This window comes from Aulostomus chinensis, chromosome 11 (genome assembly GCF_037954235.1).
Source record: "Aulostomus chinensis isolate RoL2024-O1b breed Wild chromosome 11, RoL_Achi_v1.0, whole genome shotgun sequence".
NCBI classification, from domain to species: Eukaryota; Metazoa; Chordata; class Actinopteri; order Syngnathiformes; family Aulostomidae; genus Aulostomus; species Aulostomus chinensis.
This window is the reverse complement of record NC_141330.1, coordinates 5354011-5371100: the sequence shown is the minus strand read 5'-3', so window position 1 is coordinate 5371100 and position 17090 is coordinate 5354011. Positions and strand designations below refer to the sequence as shown.

Below are 17090 nucleotides of genomic sequence, written 5' to 3'. Positions count from 1 at the left end.
CGGAGTCTGAAGTAATTGGGATCAGAGTGTTTAATTCTCTTGAACTAAAAGAACGGATCATATGGACAACTATAAGCACGAGACATGTAAATAAGAAAGACCACTGAGAAGAATTCAAAAAAACAAAAAACAAAGAAAGAAAGACAAGAACAAGAAGCCATTTATAAAAGCAAGACAAAAAAAAAAGTTTTAAAATTATTTGGTCCAGTGCTGTAAACAATAATTGGCAAATCTGTAAAGATGGTAAAAATACAACAGTGCAAAAAGCTTTGTGGAGGAGAGAAATACAAGTTGAAGTCTCAATCATCCAGAATTCTCAGCAATCATCCCACTGAAATGAAATCTAATCACTGCCTCAGCATTCAACCACTACATTCATAAATCAACTACATACAGTGATCTACTAGCTTGTAAGTCAAGTACTCAACCTGCAGCCTGACCGAGTCCGTCTGGTCTAACATAAACATTCACTCCAACTGATCGTACCTTCAGGGCCTCAACAGGACAAGGCAGTTCTTACAAATGGGGAGACAAATTAAAAATATAGACCACGATAAATAAACTGAAGAGGCAAAACGGCGATAGAGAAAGTGCTAATTATCCCTCCGTCTGTGTGCAGTAAGCCTGCACCGTGTCAGCAGCTCTCCTCTGTTCACAGTGCGTGTTTGACGGGCGCCGCAGGTTCAAGTTTCTTCTGTAGGATCTGCTGCAGCTCCCTGAACAGATGGTCCTGCTCCTCAGCATCCAGGAGGATTTGCTGCATGTCAGAGTAAGAAAAGAAATCAGTCAGTAGCACTAGTAGTAATAGTTGTAGTACTGGTAGTTATCACGCGTGCAAAAGACAATGAACGAATCTGTCAGGGACAAGGTACTCACGAAGCACAAGTAGTAACAGGCCTTAATATCTCCTTAACTTTTTTCCTTCAATGTGTTCACAACAAAAGTACATGAATACTGAGCGATTAAAATCTGTTCTACAAGTAGAAAACATCCAGTTCTCAAAGTGTCACAATGGTGGAGTCGTTTTTACAGCAACATCCCAAAATCTCTGTAACTGTCTTGAATAGCCACCTTATCTTACCAAGACGCCATTCAAATCCAGTGTAATGAGATTTTTTTGGGACAATATTCCATACATTGCTAATCCATGCACATAGTTTGCATATATGGGTGTACGGATTATGAATCCGATCACATTGTTTCTACCCCATAAAAGCAGATTTGTAAACAGGGTTTAGATGAGCACGTCTCAGCTGATTTGGGAGGTCTCTGTTGATACGGGTTCACCCAAAGGTCCTGAGGATGTGCGCTCTACCTCTATGAGTTTGTCCCTCTTCTCCAGGCTCTCTCTCAGTTTGCTCTCCTGCATGGCTCGGTCCTCTCTGTCGTTCTGCCAGGTCCTAACAGCCTCCTTCCTCTGCTTCTCTTTCTCCCTCAGCTCCCTCTGACAGTCTCGGAGTTCAGCCGACAGAGAAGAAATCGCCTGACTGTGACTCTCCTGCTGCTCCTGGAGACAGCAAAAGAAAACAGTTACGACAACAGCAACTGCATGTGGTCAGTATGAGGTCACCCAAATGTCCCTGCATGAGCTTTTAGCGGTGCAACCAAGCCCTTTATGCAGTCAGCCTGATGATTTGCATTTCAATCTCCATGATTTTTTCTTCCCAAACTGACAGTAATATTTTGCTGTTGCTATGCAGGTCTGATCTGCTGCTGTAGCGGCGGCTGGCTGCATTTTATTGGATGGTAAACAAGGAAGGGTAATGAAGCTGATAAACACAGCCAAGCGTTACACAACTGAACACTGACTGACATGAAAGAGTAGAAATAGTCACATTCCACAAAACCACTGCCAATGAATATCTGCCGCTCCCTATCAAATAAGTGTGTTAGGAGTCAGAAGGACAAGAAGAGAGGCTGAACGGATTCTCACCTGAACCACACTCTGGTATTCCTGCAGGGCCATGGTGAGTTTGGAGACTTCTTGGCACATGGTGGCGCTGTTTCCCTCTCTGTCTTCCAACAAGGCTGCCAACTGGCTTTCCTTCTCCTTCAGCTGAGAGGCAAGAGCGGCCTCAGCTCCGCCTCCTGCCAAACCTTGACCAATCACAGAATCCGAGAGAGCCTGGAAGAAAATGAAAGGTTATGAGTAAGACTTTCCCCACGCTCGCTGGAGTCAACACTGAGTGCCAGAAGAAGCTGGGAGGCCTGAGCACTACAGAACAGGCTCCTCATTCACAACACAGAGAATGACACTTTTTTTTGGAGGTGGAGGAAGCTAAATGAACGATGTATATGTTCCCAACACTCCAGCATTTTAGAAAACTCCTCTGTCAGTCAGTGGAATGAGTGGAGTGTCACAATAACACACGGTTTGGACTAATTTGGTCTTCAGTTCAGTTGTTTGATAATGATCACAATCTGGCTTGAAATTTGTGTTTAAAAAGAAAAGAAAAAAGAATGCATGTCAACACTTAGCACGGTATATACCCAAGTTCATGCCAAAACAAACCCATGAAAGAAATGATTTCCATGTAATTTCCAATTTTATTTTCCCCTCATCTTCTCGGACTCTTCCAGGTGTATTGACCATACAAACCCTGGCTTTAAATTACCCACAATGCCACTGTTAATTGATTCACTTGACTGAATCTGGGTGTGTTAAGCTACTTGCAGTCAATGTAGCATCAACCCCATGGTCTCTGTCTGTCCCACAAGTCTTTATTTTATTTTTTTTTATGTAACTGCATTGACCTTCAAGCCTCGAAAGCCCATACACGCAGCCTCCTTCCAGGTCTGGGTCTGTTACCTGCACGTCTCTCTGGCAGCTCTCCAGCTCCTCTTTGAGCGACTGGATCAGACCTTCCTTCTGCTGCAGGACGGCAGTGAGGGCCCGGTCTCTCTGTGTCCACACCTCCCTCTCTTTCTCCACCTCCTCCAGCAGCTGCTCCTTCTCTTTCAGAGACACTCGTAGATCCTGGAACAAGAGTAAAAGTGTACACACGTGCTTGAGTGTATCACAAATGTGTATCTTTGAATGTGTTGAAGTGCACAACCTGATTTCTTGTGTGTGCGTGTGTGTGTTCTTACATTGATAACATCCTGGTTGCACTGCAGCACGATGTTGAGTGTGTCGAGGTCTCTCTCTCGGTCTCTTCCGCCCTTCTTCAGTGCCTCTATCTCTTTCTCCATGTTCTTTTCTTTCTTCACCATTTCAGACATCAAACGCTCCAGGGCAGTCTAACGATGTGACCAAGAATTATTACAGAGATTAAAGATGCCAGATTAATGAGAAATGACTAAAAGCATTGATACAACAAACCAGTAAAGATTTATAAGGTCTGAAATTACTCTTTTTTTTTATTATTTCATACAGCATTTAAAGTTTCAATGATTCATATAGAAAATAAAAAACTAGAGGATGGTGTTCATGTACTTCATTCATGTCAGTGCTTCTGCAGAAGTATTTTTTCCTCAAGATACCGCACAGACACTTTCTCTATCAGTCAAAAGTTTCTGGTACCAAGCAGAGATGATTTGAGATTTGTTTCGTGTTTGTTTTATTGTCTGGCAGCCGTCCTAAAGTCAGACTTGTGAATCCCAAATGGCTGAATGGTCGTATCTCAACTGTCACTTCTGCAATAGCATAAGAACTTGACATTGTAGATTACAATCCCGATTTCATCTATAGACTTCAAGGTTCTGGTGACAGGAACAGTTTCATTTCAGTGATAGAAACACTTAAAGCCTGTCGGTTGACACTGATAGTAACTGATACTTACTTACACTGATAGTTAGTTCAGTGAGTCTCACTGGCCATTTTATTCATATTTGAGCTGATCGTTTTAATTACAGAAGTTAATGCTGTACGGCTGCCTTTGAAGTTTCAAACTGATCGTCAAGCTAAAATAGAATGATGTAATGATGTCACAGCAACTGGTGCATCCATTTGAGTATGTCATGTTTAATTTTGCTGTGGATTGCATCAAGCAACACACCCATTAATTTAGAACATGGATGTTGTAATTACCTGTCACCTGTCAAGCATTTTCAGGGACCTTCATTTCCCTGGCATGCAGGTTCATCTGCTGCTGAGCCTGCATGCCATAACATGTGAGGGGCCAAAAAAATGGTCTGTTGTGATTGGTCCAGATGTCACACACAATAGCAGACCGGTTTGATCTTTCCTGAGTACGTAAATAAAAATTATAAGAATTAAAAAAAAATAAATAAAAATAAGCTGACCTTGTTCTCAGAGATGGTTTCTTTCAGATTCTCGCCCAGTTTCTCAGTAAGCTTGTCGGCCAGATCGGTTCCTCCTCCCGCCTCCACACACAGTCTTCTGATCAGACCCATACACTCCTGGAAGAGGCACAACGACGGAGAATGAGCCCAGAGCCAAGCTGATGAGCATGCAAATGAGAACTACAGAGAGAATTATCAGGCTGTGTGGCAATAAATCTGCAGCTGCATCCAACAGACGGCCGCAGGCGTGACTTAACTCTTCACCCCTGAAGCTCAAACCTGCTTTAAACCGCAAGATTAACTCTGGGAACTGGAATCAATCGGATCTCCTCCCAACACTGATGATACACTTGTTCTAACAGCACGATCATGACAACAAGGACCACGCTTCTTTTCTACACCTGCCACACTGATGTCCACAAATGATTATTTTTTAAGTCAACGTGAAGATTTATTTGTTTTTTTTTTAATTTGATGCCTGTTAGCTGAAGTGCTGGTTTACTGTTAAGAGGTTATTAGTGTGGTATATCTACGTGCTGTTGTCACTTGTTGCTGTAATTCACCCAAGCACCTTTGGTTATGATGAATGTTTTTGTTTTCTGATGAAGTCCAATAAAACTGTTAAATCATCAACGTAGTAAAGAAGTGACAGTCGGAGCAGTGAGGATCAAAGCGTCGGCTCACATGCTTCAGAGTCGGCGGTGGAATCGTGTATGTGGTTAAAGGCAGAGTATTTTTGGCTCTGCCTCTTTAAGGGCGGACAGACTTTCAAAGACAAACAACATTCCAGTGAGCTTTGACTCAGAGCCCACAGTGGCAGAGGAGCACAGTGCAGCGTGCATGACTGAGTCCTGTCTCCCCTCATCACCTCACCCACCTGGATCAGACGCTCACGGCTGTGCAGCGAGTGACCGAAGCTCTGCAGCAGTAAGTTGCCACCCTCCTCCTGGGTCAGCTAGAGAGGGGAGGCAAAGGATATTGGTTCACAATCCAGCTCGAGATCATCTGAAAACAGTTTTTGGTGACATTTTTACACCGCAGGCGATATCTAGGCTCTGGCTGGACTGTTTTTGAATGAACTTTGTGATAAAGATTCGTACATTCTTAATAACCAGGCAACATTTGATTGGAACAGAAAAAGTATTCAGTGCAGCCCTGATATTCTGTTAGTAAAAACCTGCTGCCACCTGTACACATTTCTTGTTGTGTTAGTAAAGGGAGTTAAATCTCTCACCATAGATTTTAAGCTGAGTGCTAAACCCCAAATCCAGTGTTCCAAAATACGCCAAAAGGGGGAAGCACATATAACACAAATGTGATCCTCATAAACAGGTGAAATGTGAGTACCCTGTCCTCATTAATTTAGAAATCCAAGATGTGCTACACTTTTTTTTTTGTTTTGTATTTCTTGGTTATCTTTACTCATATCCATCATGTTGATCCTTTGCTTTTTGACATCAGGTCATGCGGACACAAGCTCTACAAATTAGCCAGGAGATCTGTTAATGATATCCTCCATCATGAGCCTACGGAGCCCAGGGCAAACTCCACTGGTTGGGGAAGATTCCAGAGTGTGTGTGTGTGTGTTTTTGTGTCATTATCTGCAATGGTAAATGAGAAAATGCAGACACACCCTTCCAGAGGCCCAGAACGCAGCACACCCGCCACTCCGTTCTCTTCATAATGCGGTTTATGGTGCTGTTTGGACATGTGACTTAAGAGCACTGACTGCACATGCGTGAAGTGCGAGAAGACAGTTTTTCCTCAGGTAAAAAAAACTCTTAACTTGCTATGTAACAGATTTTTGACTAAACCAGCAAAGCAATTCAATTTCTAATCATATTTTGTTTAATTTTTAAATGTTAAGATCATTTATAAATGTAGGATTTTTAATTTTGTTTCACATTTGGGCATTTTTTCAGTATTCAACCTCACACTTTAAATTACTGATACCAACCACAACCATCTTTCTCACACATGGACTGTGTGTGTGTGTGTGTGTGTGTGCGCGTATAAATGAACTGAACTTACAGGAGCCCAGTCCTCTGATCCATTCACCTCAGCAGGTCTCCCATATTTCAGCTCAGCCTCCAGGCTCCTGATGCGGGTCACAGCCTGGTCCAGCTGACCCTGGAAGTGCTTCACGGCATCTTGAATCCTACCTGTAGTGTTCTGAAAAGACCAAATGTTGACAATAAGTCAAAGCAAGTGAAATGTGTAGGTGTGAGCTTATTGGACTACTGGACTGGCATCGGCTGCTCCAGGATGCAGTGCATTGTGTCAATATTTAAAAAGTCACCAGCTCACACAGTGTTTGGTCAGAGTCCTCCATTATCATATCTACACAGAACATTCGAGGTATCAGTGCTCAGGGCGATCTGAATCAGAAATACTGAAACGATTCCTCAAGGAATCTTGGGTGATACGGTTGCTCACATTCGAGACAAACCAAAACAAAGTACAACAGTGTACATTTGTCAAGGAAATTAGAGTATTTGGATCTTCTGATTAATATGCAAGACAGTTTTCCATCATTAAAAAACATGTACGCTGTTAGACAACATAAAAATGAAACACTCACTTCTTGGTGAAGAGGCATGAACTCGTCCCTCAAGTTTGTATCAGCATCCCCATCGTCTTCGTCCTTTTCATCAAATCCATTCTCCACATCCCTGAAGATCAGCACCCTGTTCACTGTGGGCGACACCATCTGTCCCATGTCTCCCGAGTACTTCCTGTGTTTCCTCTGCAGAACTGGGATCTTGCTCCCTGATGGCGAACTGATCGGCTTTCCCTCAATACATCTCAGCTCCTTAAGCAGAAAGTTGGCTGACTGGCCACTTGGGAAATCAAACGGGTCGTTGCAATCAAGAGAGTCCAGGGACTGAAGGGAGTCCGCACGTGAAGATCCCCGTAAGGAAAGGCTGGATCCCGCCAGTGAAACAGGACTGGAACAGGTGGATGGCACCCTCTGCCAGTGGAGTGGCATGCTCCGGGATTTGTCCCGGGAAAGAGGGAATGGAGAGAAAGGCTGGAAAGGCAAGCGGCGGGGAATCCCACAGACTGACTCATAATCTGAATCAGACACCCGAAGAGAATCACAGCCTTCACATCCTTTGCCCTTCCTGCATCTTTTACCTGTTCTTATAAAATATGGGCACGTGTCCCACTTCTCAGACCAGCACTCATACTCGGAAAGAGCCATATTCTCTCTAAGCATCTCCCTGTAGCCCTCCTTCTCCAGCTCGCCATCCTCCTCGCTGGTGCTGCTCCGGCTCTGGGTGTCCTGAGGGTGTCTCTGCTGGTAATTTTGACGAACCCATCGTCTGATCTTGTCCCTCTCCTGCACCAGCTTCTGAAGCCTCTCAGATGAAAGCACTTTCACCCTGGCTATCACTGAGTCGAACTTGAACACTCGCTCTAGAACGCAAATGCATTTGCCACAGACAAACTCCCCCTGCCCGCTGCCTCGTGGTACAGTCTGCCCCAGGATGTGGGTTAACACCGAGAGCAGATCGACTCCTTTGGATGGGGAGTTCAGTGATAGCTGAGATGAAGAGGAACCCAGGGATAAAGTGCTGCCTGTGAAGGGTTAAAAATACACAGTCTGTTCAACAAGCATTCAGCTTGAAACCTCAACTTTGTACTCCTTCTTGCTCCAGACTCACCCCAAGGGCTACTCTGTGAGGACGTGGACAGGCACCCCCCTCGTAGAGACTCTGTCGGGGTCCGAGACTGAGAGTTCTTCTTATGTTGGCCCCCAAACAGCCACCGTCTTTGGTTTCCTTGAAGAGCTCCTCCACATATCCGGCACAAGTCTTTTTTACATCTGGAGGACATCATGGACAGAGGGTTGTATCAATCCTCCTCCACTGGCCACTGGACGTTGGAACTTCTTTATGAAATAAGACAGAAAAAACAACAACAACAAGAGAGACTTTGAAGCAAAGGGTTAACAAACCAGTGGCCTCAAAGATGCTTGAAACACACGTCAACAGTGGTAGTACAACAACAGCTTCTCCCTCTGATTACTGTTCTTGAGAGGCAAATAAACATAAGGAACACAAGGAATTTGAGAAGAATTATTTTTTTAGTGAGCTAAACAGCATTTACCTGCTGAGAAAAGCACCTCCTCGTTACTGAAAGAAGTGGTTTTTTTATCATTAAATATTTTAAAAAAAGAACAGCGCCTGTTCAAGGCATTTTTTTCTTAAATTAGATAAGTGAGTGCATGCATCAGCCAACGTATTTTATCAGCATTCCTCTCGTTAGTATCTCACTAGATAGGAGATGATAAACAGTACAAAGAGAGCAAAAGGGTTTAATTGTAATTGAACAGGTCCTTCATCAGCTGAGGAAGCTAAGAGAGCTACCAGTAGTTTTTGTTCACTCACTTTGAATGTGTTTCGTGAATGAAGAGTAATGCGCTTTTACTAGAACAATCTAGAACCTCCACAAGGAAAAGCAACAAGCAGCTAACATGAACATTAGCTAAAGAAGATGAGCTAGCTAACAACAGTTTTCGTTCACTGGCTTTAATGTGTTAAGTTAATGCAGTTAATCATTGGATTTTACCACAACAAATCAAGGGCTAACATGAGCTAACATTAGCATTAGTTGAAAAAGCTGGGTTAGCTAAAAAAAAAAAAAAAAAAAAAAAGTAGCTAATTTAATATTGAGCTAACACACCTGAGTTTTTTTGTTCGCTCACTTTGATTGTGTCTCATTGGTTTTTGCCTGGAGCCTCCAAGTCAGTCAAACTACCCCTGGATAAAGCACAATAAATTCAGTTCCTGGTCAAAACAAACTGAATAGCAAACTTGCTAGACTTCCAAACAGCCTTTTAATTAAACAACCTGAGGGGAAAATCACTCTGACATTGAGCACATCACTTCCCAAACTTTCACTAGTAACAGGGGGTCATATAGTCCGTCTTACAGGGTTGTAGGTGACAAAAGTTTGATTAATCATCCCTCCATTGTGTAGAGAGAACCTCTTTTTTCTTATTTCGAGCTGCTTTGTGGTTTCACATCTGGCAGTTTGATCTAAAAAAAAAACAACAACCCTGCACCTTGTTGGAAATAATAAAAAAAAAAAAAAAACAACACTTCAATTCCAGTTCTCTTCAAGTAAAACGGGGCAGTTTGCCTCTTCCTGGCACTTTGGCTTTTAATCTGACTTTCATTGTCTTCTTGTCTTTCCTGTATGGATGTTTTGGCCGGTTCATGACACAGCTGGTGGGTGTTTGCAGCAGCGCGACACGTCGACCTTGAGCCACGCTGACAGTCAGGCGGTCCATGAATGAAGCTTTCTGTCCAACTCTCCGGCGACTTTTCAGCCTCCTCGCCGGGTGTTTTTCTTCACCCCCCCGTCAACCGTGACCTTTCACGATCATCGAACTCACCCGCAAAGAATCAACTTGGGCAAATAAACGTGAGGAATTGGCTTCCTCTTTAAAGTTCGAGCGAGGGTGTCGTAATCACTCCACTCACTGCTTCTATTAAAAGTAACCGAGGCGCAGCGATTCAATGTTTTAAAAAAAAAAAAAACCAACACATCCGCCTGAGAAAATAGAGCCAAACTGCTGATATCAACACTACCGACTTTCAACAACCTCGGTTTGGTTCCCACACTTCACAATCATACACATTTATCTGAAGTATTTTCCATCGAGATCTCACCTTTAAAATCCTCTGTCTTCTCCCGCTGACAGTTAAAACCCGTCAAACATGGAGGAAATATTCATTGCTGCCTCATAAATGAAGTGAAACGTTACCACCCCCCCCTCAAAAAAAAAAAAAAAGAAATGTCAAAGCAGCTCCCTGCAGGAGAAATCTCCACCGCGAACTGGAAGAGTCGCTCCGCACCAGAGAAGAGCACAAGAAGACGAGAGGTAGTGGGTGTCACCTTGCTGACGTCAGCAGTCATACCTGTTTGGACGCGTGCAATCAGAGGGAGGAGGCCTGTTAACTCTTTGACGACTTGCTGATAAGTAGGAAAAATCATGCGTGCTGGCCGCGTCAGCGGTACAGGAGAGCACCTGCTACAAATTACTGAGCACTGGAAGTTCACATCTGACCCAAAACGCCAACTATACTCTGAGATTATCACAACAGCCCGCTGCGATGGAAGACTGGATTATAAAGACTCGGTATGATAGCAAATCCAGATTATCTTCAAGTTACTTTGATAGGAAATGAAATAAATGGAGCTTTTTTTTTGGTACCATTAAAGCACGGCCGGTTCTAAGAGTGTTGGAACCCTGGGCTTTATTTAAGATTGGTGCCCCCCACCTCAGTGGTCTCCTATGTGTCTGGCACATGGAGCGTGAGATGTTTATATACATTTATACAACCAGTCAGACCTTTCACACTCAGAGCCAATGCTCACGGTGGCTTTAGAGTTAATTTAAATAAAAAAAATCAAAACTTTGCAGCAAGAACTGATCGATTACTTTTAATGTTTTCCTCATTCAAAAAAAAAAAATACAGAAGTAGAATTCTTTCTTCAGTGTTGCACTTTATTAAAGGCCCCTGCACGTTTGCTCCTGTCCTTGTCCTGTCCTGACGTTTCCTTTGCAGCTCCAGGAAAGTTTTATTTTGTCTCATTTTGACTTATTTTGCTGCTTTGTCTTAAAATTCTGCGCGGGGATACGCGTGTTCACGACGGCGTATGCTCTCATTTTGTGTCAAGTCATAATAGCAAGCATTTATTCTGTCGTGTTGTCAGCTTTGATTGAAAGTTCAGAGGTGGAAGACACTTATTATTGTAATTAAAAGCTGCTTCATTATTATTGCAATCAAGAAGTCATCCAACACAAACGACACAAGAACATCTCTGATGGCGCCCTCCAGACCGTTTGTGTTGGGACGGCGAACGAGGCTCCAGCAGCTCTGACATCCCAAGTCGTACAAACGACACAGGCCCTGAGTCCTACATCCTGAGTAATTGTTGAGTTCAAGTCGTTAAAAACAGTTTTAAAAGTTATCATCCACATTGGTTTCTCTTCTCATACGAATGCTGAGCCAAAGATCAGAAAGAGACTCAGATTACAGTGGAATCTGAGCCATTAAGAAGTGGTGTTTGTATAACTGCGCTGCGTCCTCTTAACCCAGAATCCATGAGCTGATTAAAGAACGTCAATTAGAATAATTGATTGACCGCACTATACTGCTGTTATCTAATCAAGTGTAAAGGGCAAACGGGTACATGAGCACACAAACGGTAGGAGAAAAAAAAAACCTGTATGTGTTTAAAAAAAAAGATCTTAACTTTAAATGTCCCAGCTTTGTTTTTAGATGAGCAGAAGTTTCATCGACTCCAAATCAGACACGGCAGAAAAGAAACCTCGTGTGCTCTGATCCTGTTGCATTTGTGGCCACGTCCCAGTCAGTGTTTCACCTTTGGTGGCTAAAAACACCTGGCGTGACGTCACTGACTGGCACAGAGAGAAGGGTCCGTCGTTGCTGCAGTGGGATGATGTCATACGGATTTACCCTTTAACGGACAGTTCCATAAGTGTCCACTAGAGGGCAGTGATCGACCGCTCATTACCGCCTGAGTTATTACCTTGGGTTTCTGGCGCTGTTTGTCAGTCTTGACTGCAGGATTTCAGACATTTAAAAAAAAAAAACCTCCAGGCAACCGTTTATTTTAAAAATGCAAAATTAGGCATTTTCATTCATTTTTAAGGAAATATTACATGAACCTTTTTAAAAAGGAGGAGTACATGAAATTATAATGGCCTGAGTGGAGGTCTGTATTGTCCAACCTTTCCAAAGCTGCCATGATGCACAGTTCACAGCGTTAAAATTGGATTTATGACAATAAATGCTCTTTTTTTGGGAATTTGCCATTAATTAAGGACCATTTTACATTGTTTCTGTATCGGTTGTTTATAATATCGGTCTGTCTGGATGGAAAAAGTTGTCAGTTGGTGCAGAGCAAGATTATTTCACATAATTTAGAGTATCAAGTGTTAACTTGTGGACAAAATTGACTGAGTGGAAAAAAAATCATGTTAATGGAAAGTTTTCATGTAATTCCTGTCATTTTTGTACGTGTTATATTATTTCTACCCTCGGTCGAGGTCCCCTTTGTGTTTATGCCTCCACCCAAGTGGGTGCTTTGTTTTTAGGGACAATGACACTCAAGAATCCAAGATGGATGAATATGTAAAATACTGCCTTTTTCTCATCTTTTACAAACTTCAATCATCTCTGCAAATGCAGGAGTAATTTCCACAGTCCAGATAATGGCTGTATCTAGTGCTGATCGCCTCTCACACCCTGGAGGTGTGTTGTTGGTTTTTTTTCACGTGAGCCACTTCTCCATGCAGCTCCTGAACACGGTGAAGTTGGAGTGCCACTCAACATGCTGCACCCCAGAGTGAACACACACGTACACGTCGCCACGAGTCACTAGCGTCTTCAGTCCAAACGTGTCATTTCTGTAAAACTTTCAGAGAAAAGGAAAACAAAAATTAAAAAAATAAAACAAGAAAGGAAATAACTTTTAATTTGATAAAGAGCCTAGAAATCATGAGTGACTGACTTCCTGTGTGTAACTAAATCAAATTTAGCACAGTTGTAGCAGCAGATGTAGCAAAGGTAAAACACCAAAAGCCCCATACCTCCTGGTTCCTCATTTCAACTATATTTTCGTTGCTGTCATAGAATCCAAAGTGGCTGTAAAAGAGGAAACATTCAGTTGTGCAAACGGGAACCAAAAACATTTTTTAGCATAATTTTTTGGGTTCATTAGGAGTGTATCTTTACGATAACCTTTTGTGATGTATGAATTCATACAGCAATTTTTTTCAACTGACTAACCTGAGCTGTCTCAGTATATTCTATTACAACTTTGTGCCACTGCACCGGTGCACATGCTAACACTTCCCGCCTACTGCCATTCATTGTGCTAAGCTAACAGCGGTCTGTGTAAGTCCCAGCCCACCCAATGTGTGCACAGAGGCCACAAGTGTTTCTATCTTCTGTTCTGGTTCTAAGTAAGTAATTCCTCAAATGTTTACCATGTTCCTTTCATAATAAAACCTTTTTTGTTTTTTTAAAGAAAGGAACATGAGCCCAGTTTGCACATTATCCTTTGTGTGTATTCTGGTTGTATCTAATCAGGGGAATTAGCTCTCGCCAAATGATACATAAAATGAGGAATCAAAAGACAAAATTTACATTTTCTTCCCAATGTCTCTCCTGGTAGTAGCTCAAATCGTGATATTGCAAAATAAGCAGAATGCATAATTCAGCTCTGATTGGTTTGGTTCACGGTACTCGTCGCTGCAACATTCCTACGGAGGATCGGCAAATGAGGTTCGAACCTGGACTGCCATGGTGTGATAACGCCGTCATCTGGTCCTCCAATCAGCACCAACTTCCTGACGCGTAGGAAGTTTTCCCTCCAAGCTTCAGGAAGTGAAATGAAGAAACCATTGTTGTTTTTTAGAAATATTACGCCACAACAGTATATAATGCATTTGACCACAATGGAAAGTCATTATTACATTTCATCGCCTTATGAGATCTGTCGCCGTTGAGCACCGGCAGGAAGATGTTGCTCTGCAAGTATCTGGACCTGTGATGAGGGTCTGGAGAGGGAACATAAATGTGATGTAGTATCTTGTCAGTATTACGGTCAGGGTAAATCTTTTCTAGCTTTTCCAAACAGGCGTTACTTCCCCACCCATATTCTCACCATTCCAGTAGTCGCAAATAGACAATTTCTGCCCCATTCGGTTGTAGCAAAAGTGAAATACTTCTCTCTTCATGCACTCAGGAAATACCTTCTTCAGGTAGCTGGTGTCTGTGGAACGACAGTTAATTATTACCTGCATTTTTAATTTCTGTCTGTCCTGTTTCCTGATGATTATGATGTCTATATTTTGCGTCATCTCATCCTGTTTATCGGATATGTGTGAAGCTCCTGGACCTCCGTACTGCCCAGCCAGCGGTGACGACAGCGAGATGAAGGAGTGCACGTTGTGGTCAGGAGTCGTGGAGAGAAGGGCTCGACAAATCAGACCGCCTGAGGATAAAAAAAAAAAGGAATGGACGATGGAGAAAAGGTGTCAAGAGAGACTGGTTCTTCACTTGCTCTCACGTCTGCGTAGACCCAACATTTACGCTGAGGGTGGGGAAGTAGAAGCATTTGGGGATCGTATCCTTGTTTCTACTTTACTACAACTTTTTTTTTTCCCACTTTCGACAGTGAGTCAACTGACTTTAGAACAAACCACAGGCTGCTGAATATCTGATTACACGATTGAGTTCATTTCAGACTAAAAGATTGTTAATTGTATGACTAAATTAGGGGGCCTTTCTTAAAGTATTAGCGTAGTAGAATAGAATAGAACGCCTTTATTGTCATTGTATGGTCAGATACAACGAAATTGGGGTGCAACTCCGATATAAACATAGATAAATAAGTTCAAAGAAATACTGTGCAAGTTAAAAAGAAATATTATACAAAGTAAGAAAATGCTATGCAACAAGAAATATAGAAAAATAATTTTAATTTAAGAGATTTCACTCTAACCAGCAGAGGGCGCTTTGACTTTTGCATTTCACTAAATGTGGAATACTACAAAGGGGTGACATATTTTTGTGTGCCAACCCAAAAAGTTAGCATCGCTATGGGATCTCTCAGCCAGAAACCAATACGATTTTAACATCAGATTTTCGTGCATTGCTGAAAATAAGTCCAGAGGTAAATAAAAAGTTTATGAGACTTACGGGTTTTATTCAGCGCCTTCATGATTTCTGTATCATAAAAGGAACCATAAGAATCACAAAGCTAATGTTTCGCTATGCAAGGACTACTATCTACTATAACCTGTATTTGCGTGTGTGTATGTGTTTTTGCTAGTGACTGCATCCGAACAATGATGGCCGCCATAGTAATATATGACAAGAGTACGTACATCTGTATGTTAAATATTTGCATTCCAATTGTGTGTGCTGCCACGTGTACATTCAGTCTTTGTGAATGAATATTGGGTCAGATCTTTATGTACAGTGCTGCTGGGAGTTTGCGCACTGAGACCTTGTGAAACGAACAGTTGATAAATGTATTTCACTCTGTATCATACGAATGTTGTTTGACCTCAAGAGCAGACACTCTTGTGCATTTGGTTCTGTTAACATAGATAATACTGAGGCAAAGACAACACTAGTATAATGTATGATTGTGTGTGTGTGTGTGTGTTCTTTGAGAGATAGGGAGCAACAACCTTGGGAAAAGCACAACAGATGGATGCCATCAGGAGCCTTCTTCATAATGGGCTCGATGGCTTTCCTAAAGCCCTGGACTTGCCACCATAGTGGCTTCAGACTGGCCAGGAAGTTATAGAGGTCAATCACTGTCACCTCAGTCCCGGGATGCACCTGGGGATCAAATCAAAGTTGAAAAGGAAAAACTCCTGACACGGAAACAATGAAATAACTGGGGTGGGAACTGATTAAATCAGCCCTAAGTCAACGATCAGCCCGGGAGCTGATAATTAATCAGACAGCTCTGTCAGAAATGAAAGTTTAAGAAATGGGAACAGAGATCATAGCATTGAAACCAGTCACTTCCCATCATCTGTAATAGATCGAAACAACAGGTTCACTAATTGTTGAGGAATAGCTGATAACTCAAAGAAAAGAAAAAGGCTTCATTAGCGAATCAAATGTGAAATCTCATCAAAATCAGGAAAAACTAGGCAGATGAAATATCTTACCTATCCTCACAATATAAGAAGGTAATGAATGACGAGGTGCATCTCAGAGTAAACAGTTATTTGCACTTTAGACAGCTGCAGGATGTCCTACCTTGGTTATGTAAAGAGACAGGGTTTTAAACTGCTTCGGTCCGTCAAAAAGGCCGTGGACGATGACGACCGGCTTATAGCCGTCGGTGCAGACCCCGGTCAGCAGCAGCAGGAGCAGCACCAGCAGCGGCGGCGGCGGAGGAGGAGGTGATGATCCGCGGATGACCTGCGGAGTCTTCCTCATCCCGGGGGTGAACAGATGCAGAGTGGAGAGAGATGCGACCGTCTGAGAGTCTCTGCCAGTCCTGGAGATTTGTGTTTGTAGACTTTGAGAGTGTGTGTGTGTGTGTGTGTGTGTGTGTGTGTGTGGCTTCCTCATCCCTGCTGGGGCGGGGGGGAGGCATCACACAGGTTGCCACCCACTACCCCACACAGTTTTTCAGGAGATTTGTCTTCATTTAACTGTATCGTTTCTCCACTTAACGGATACATCAATTGATATAAGAAACGATTACTACTGTAGCATGTGAAAATAAAACACAATGAACTTCCCACTGAAATATTCATGTAAAAGAGATTTCCATCAGATTATATTCGATTTTTATGTATTTCGAACATGTAAACAGAGATGTCAAATGAAACAAAGCAAACAAAAGATTCTCAACACAATTTTGTAGCAAGGTTTACATTTCCGAAAAGGAGTGGGAAAAAGAACTTACTTATTTAATCCTACACCCGATTTATTTTTGTTAATTCACTAGCTTCCCATTACAATATTTAACAACATAAATTTCATTTCAGTTACCAGGATCTTACAAAATATTTCGAAAACATAATTTTACAGTCGACATATACCAAAATACAATTTTATAAAACAAACAAAACTAGCACCAAAAAATAAGCCAAACAATATACTAATATACTACTAAAGAAATATCTTAAAACAGATAAGTGTTTAAAAAAATGGCGTGTACCACATTTCCAGTCCACTGCTAATAGCTGATACAGATTTGGAGAGCCAAGGTCACATGATATTGAAGCTATTTAACCCAAAACGCGGAATTATGCTGGAAATGAA

At 42.2% G+C, this 17090-nt stretch overlaps 2 protein-coding genes across 9 annotated transcripts; both read right to left on the bottom strand.

The window, feature by feature from the left end:
• Positions 1 to 12: 12 nt before the first annotated feature.
• Positions 13 to 10118, bottom strand: LOC147252959 (uncharacterized). Of its 7 annotated transcripts, none has more exons than XM_086217891.1 (12): positions 9927 to 10118; positions 8935 to 9011; positions 7914 to 8140; positions 6827 to 7827; positions 6277 to 6417; positions 5123 to 5200; positions 4246 to 4362; positions 3091 to 3240; positions 2810 to 2977; positions 1934 to 2125; positions 1316 to 1507; positions 13 to 757 (listed from the first exon to the last, which is right to left on the bottom strand). In XM_086217891.1, exons 3-12 carry the CDS (start codon positions 8086 to 8088, stop codon positions 653 to 655), a joined length of 2319 nt encoding a protein of 772 aa, XP_086074017.1. In that variant the 5' UTR covers positions 8089 to 8140; positions 8935 to 9011; positions 9927 to 10118; the 3' UTR covers positions 13 to 652. The 7 variants fall into 7 exon arrangements, with proteins under 7 accessions (XP_086074017.1, XP_086074021.1, XP_086074018.1 ...); XM_086217895.1 differs by having other exon boundaries at positions 7914 to 8137; XM_086217892.1 differs by lacking the exon at positions 9927 to 10118 and adding an exon at positions 9650 to 9667.
• Positions 10119 to 11919: 1801 nt separating this feature from the next.
• On the bottom strand, positions 11920 to 16349 carry LOC147252958 (lysosomal thioesterase PPT2-like). Of its 2 annotated transcripts, XM_086217901.1 has the most exons (8): positions 16074 to 16349; positions 15491 to 15644; positions 14191 to 14286; positions 13957 to 14064; positions 13766 to 13849; positions 13583 to 13667; positions 12878 to 12932; positions 11920 to 12702 (listed from the first exon to the last, which is right to left on the bottom strand). In XM_086217901.1, exons 1-8 carry the CDS (start codon positions 16254 to 16256, stop codon positions 12559 to 12561), a joined length of 909 nt encoding a protein of 302 aa, XP_086074027.1. In that variant the 5' UTR covers positions 16257 to 16349; the 3' UTR covers positions 11920 to 12558. The 2 variants fall into 2 exon arrangements, with proteins under 2 accessions (XP_086074027.1, XP_086074026.1); XM_086217900.1 differs by having other exon boundaries at positions 13957 to 14286.
• Between the last annotated feature and the right edge of the window lie 741 nt (positions 16350 to 17090).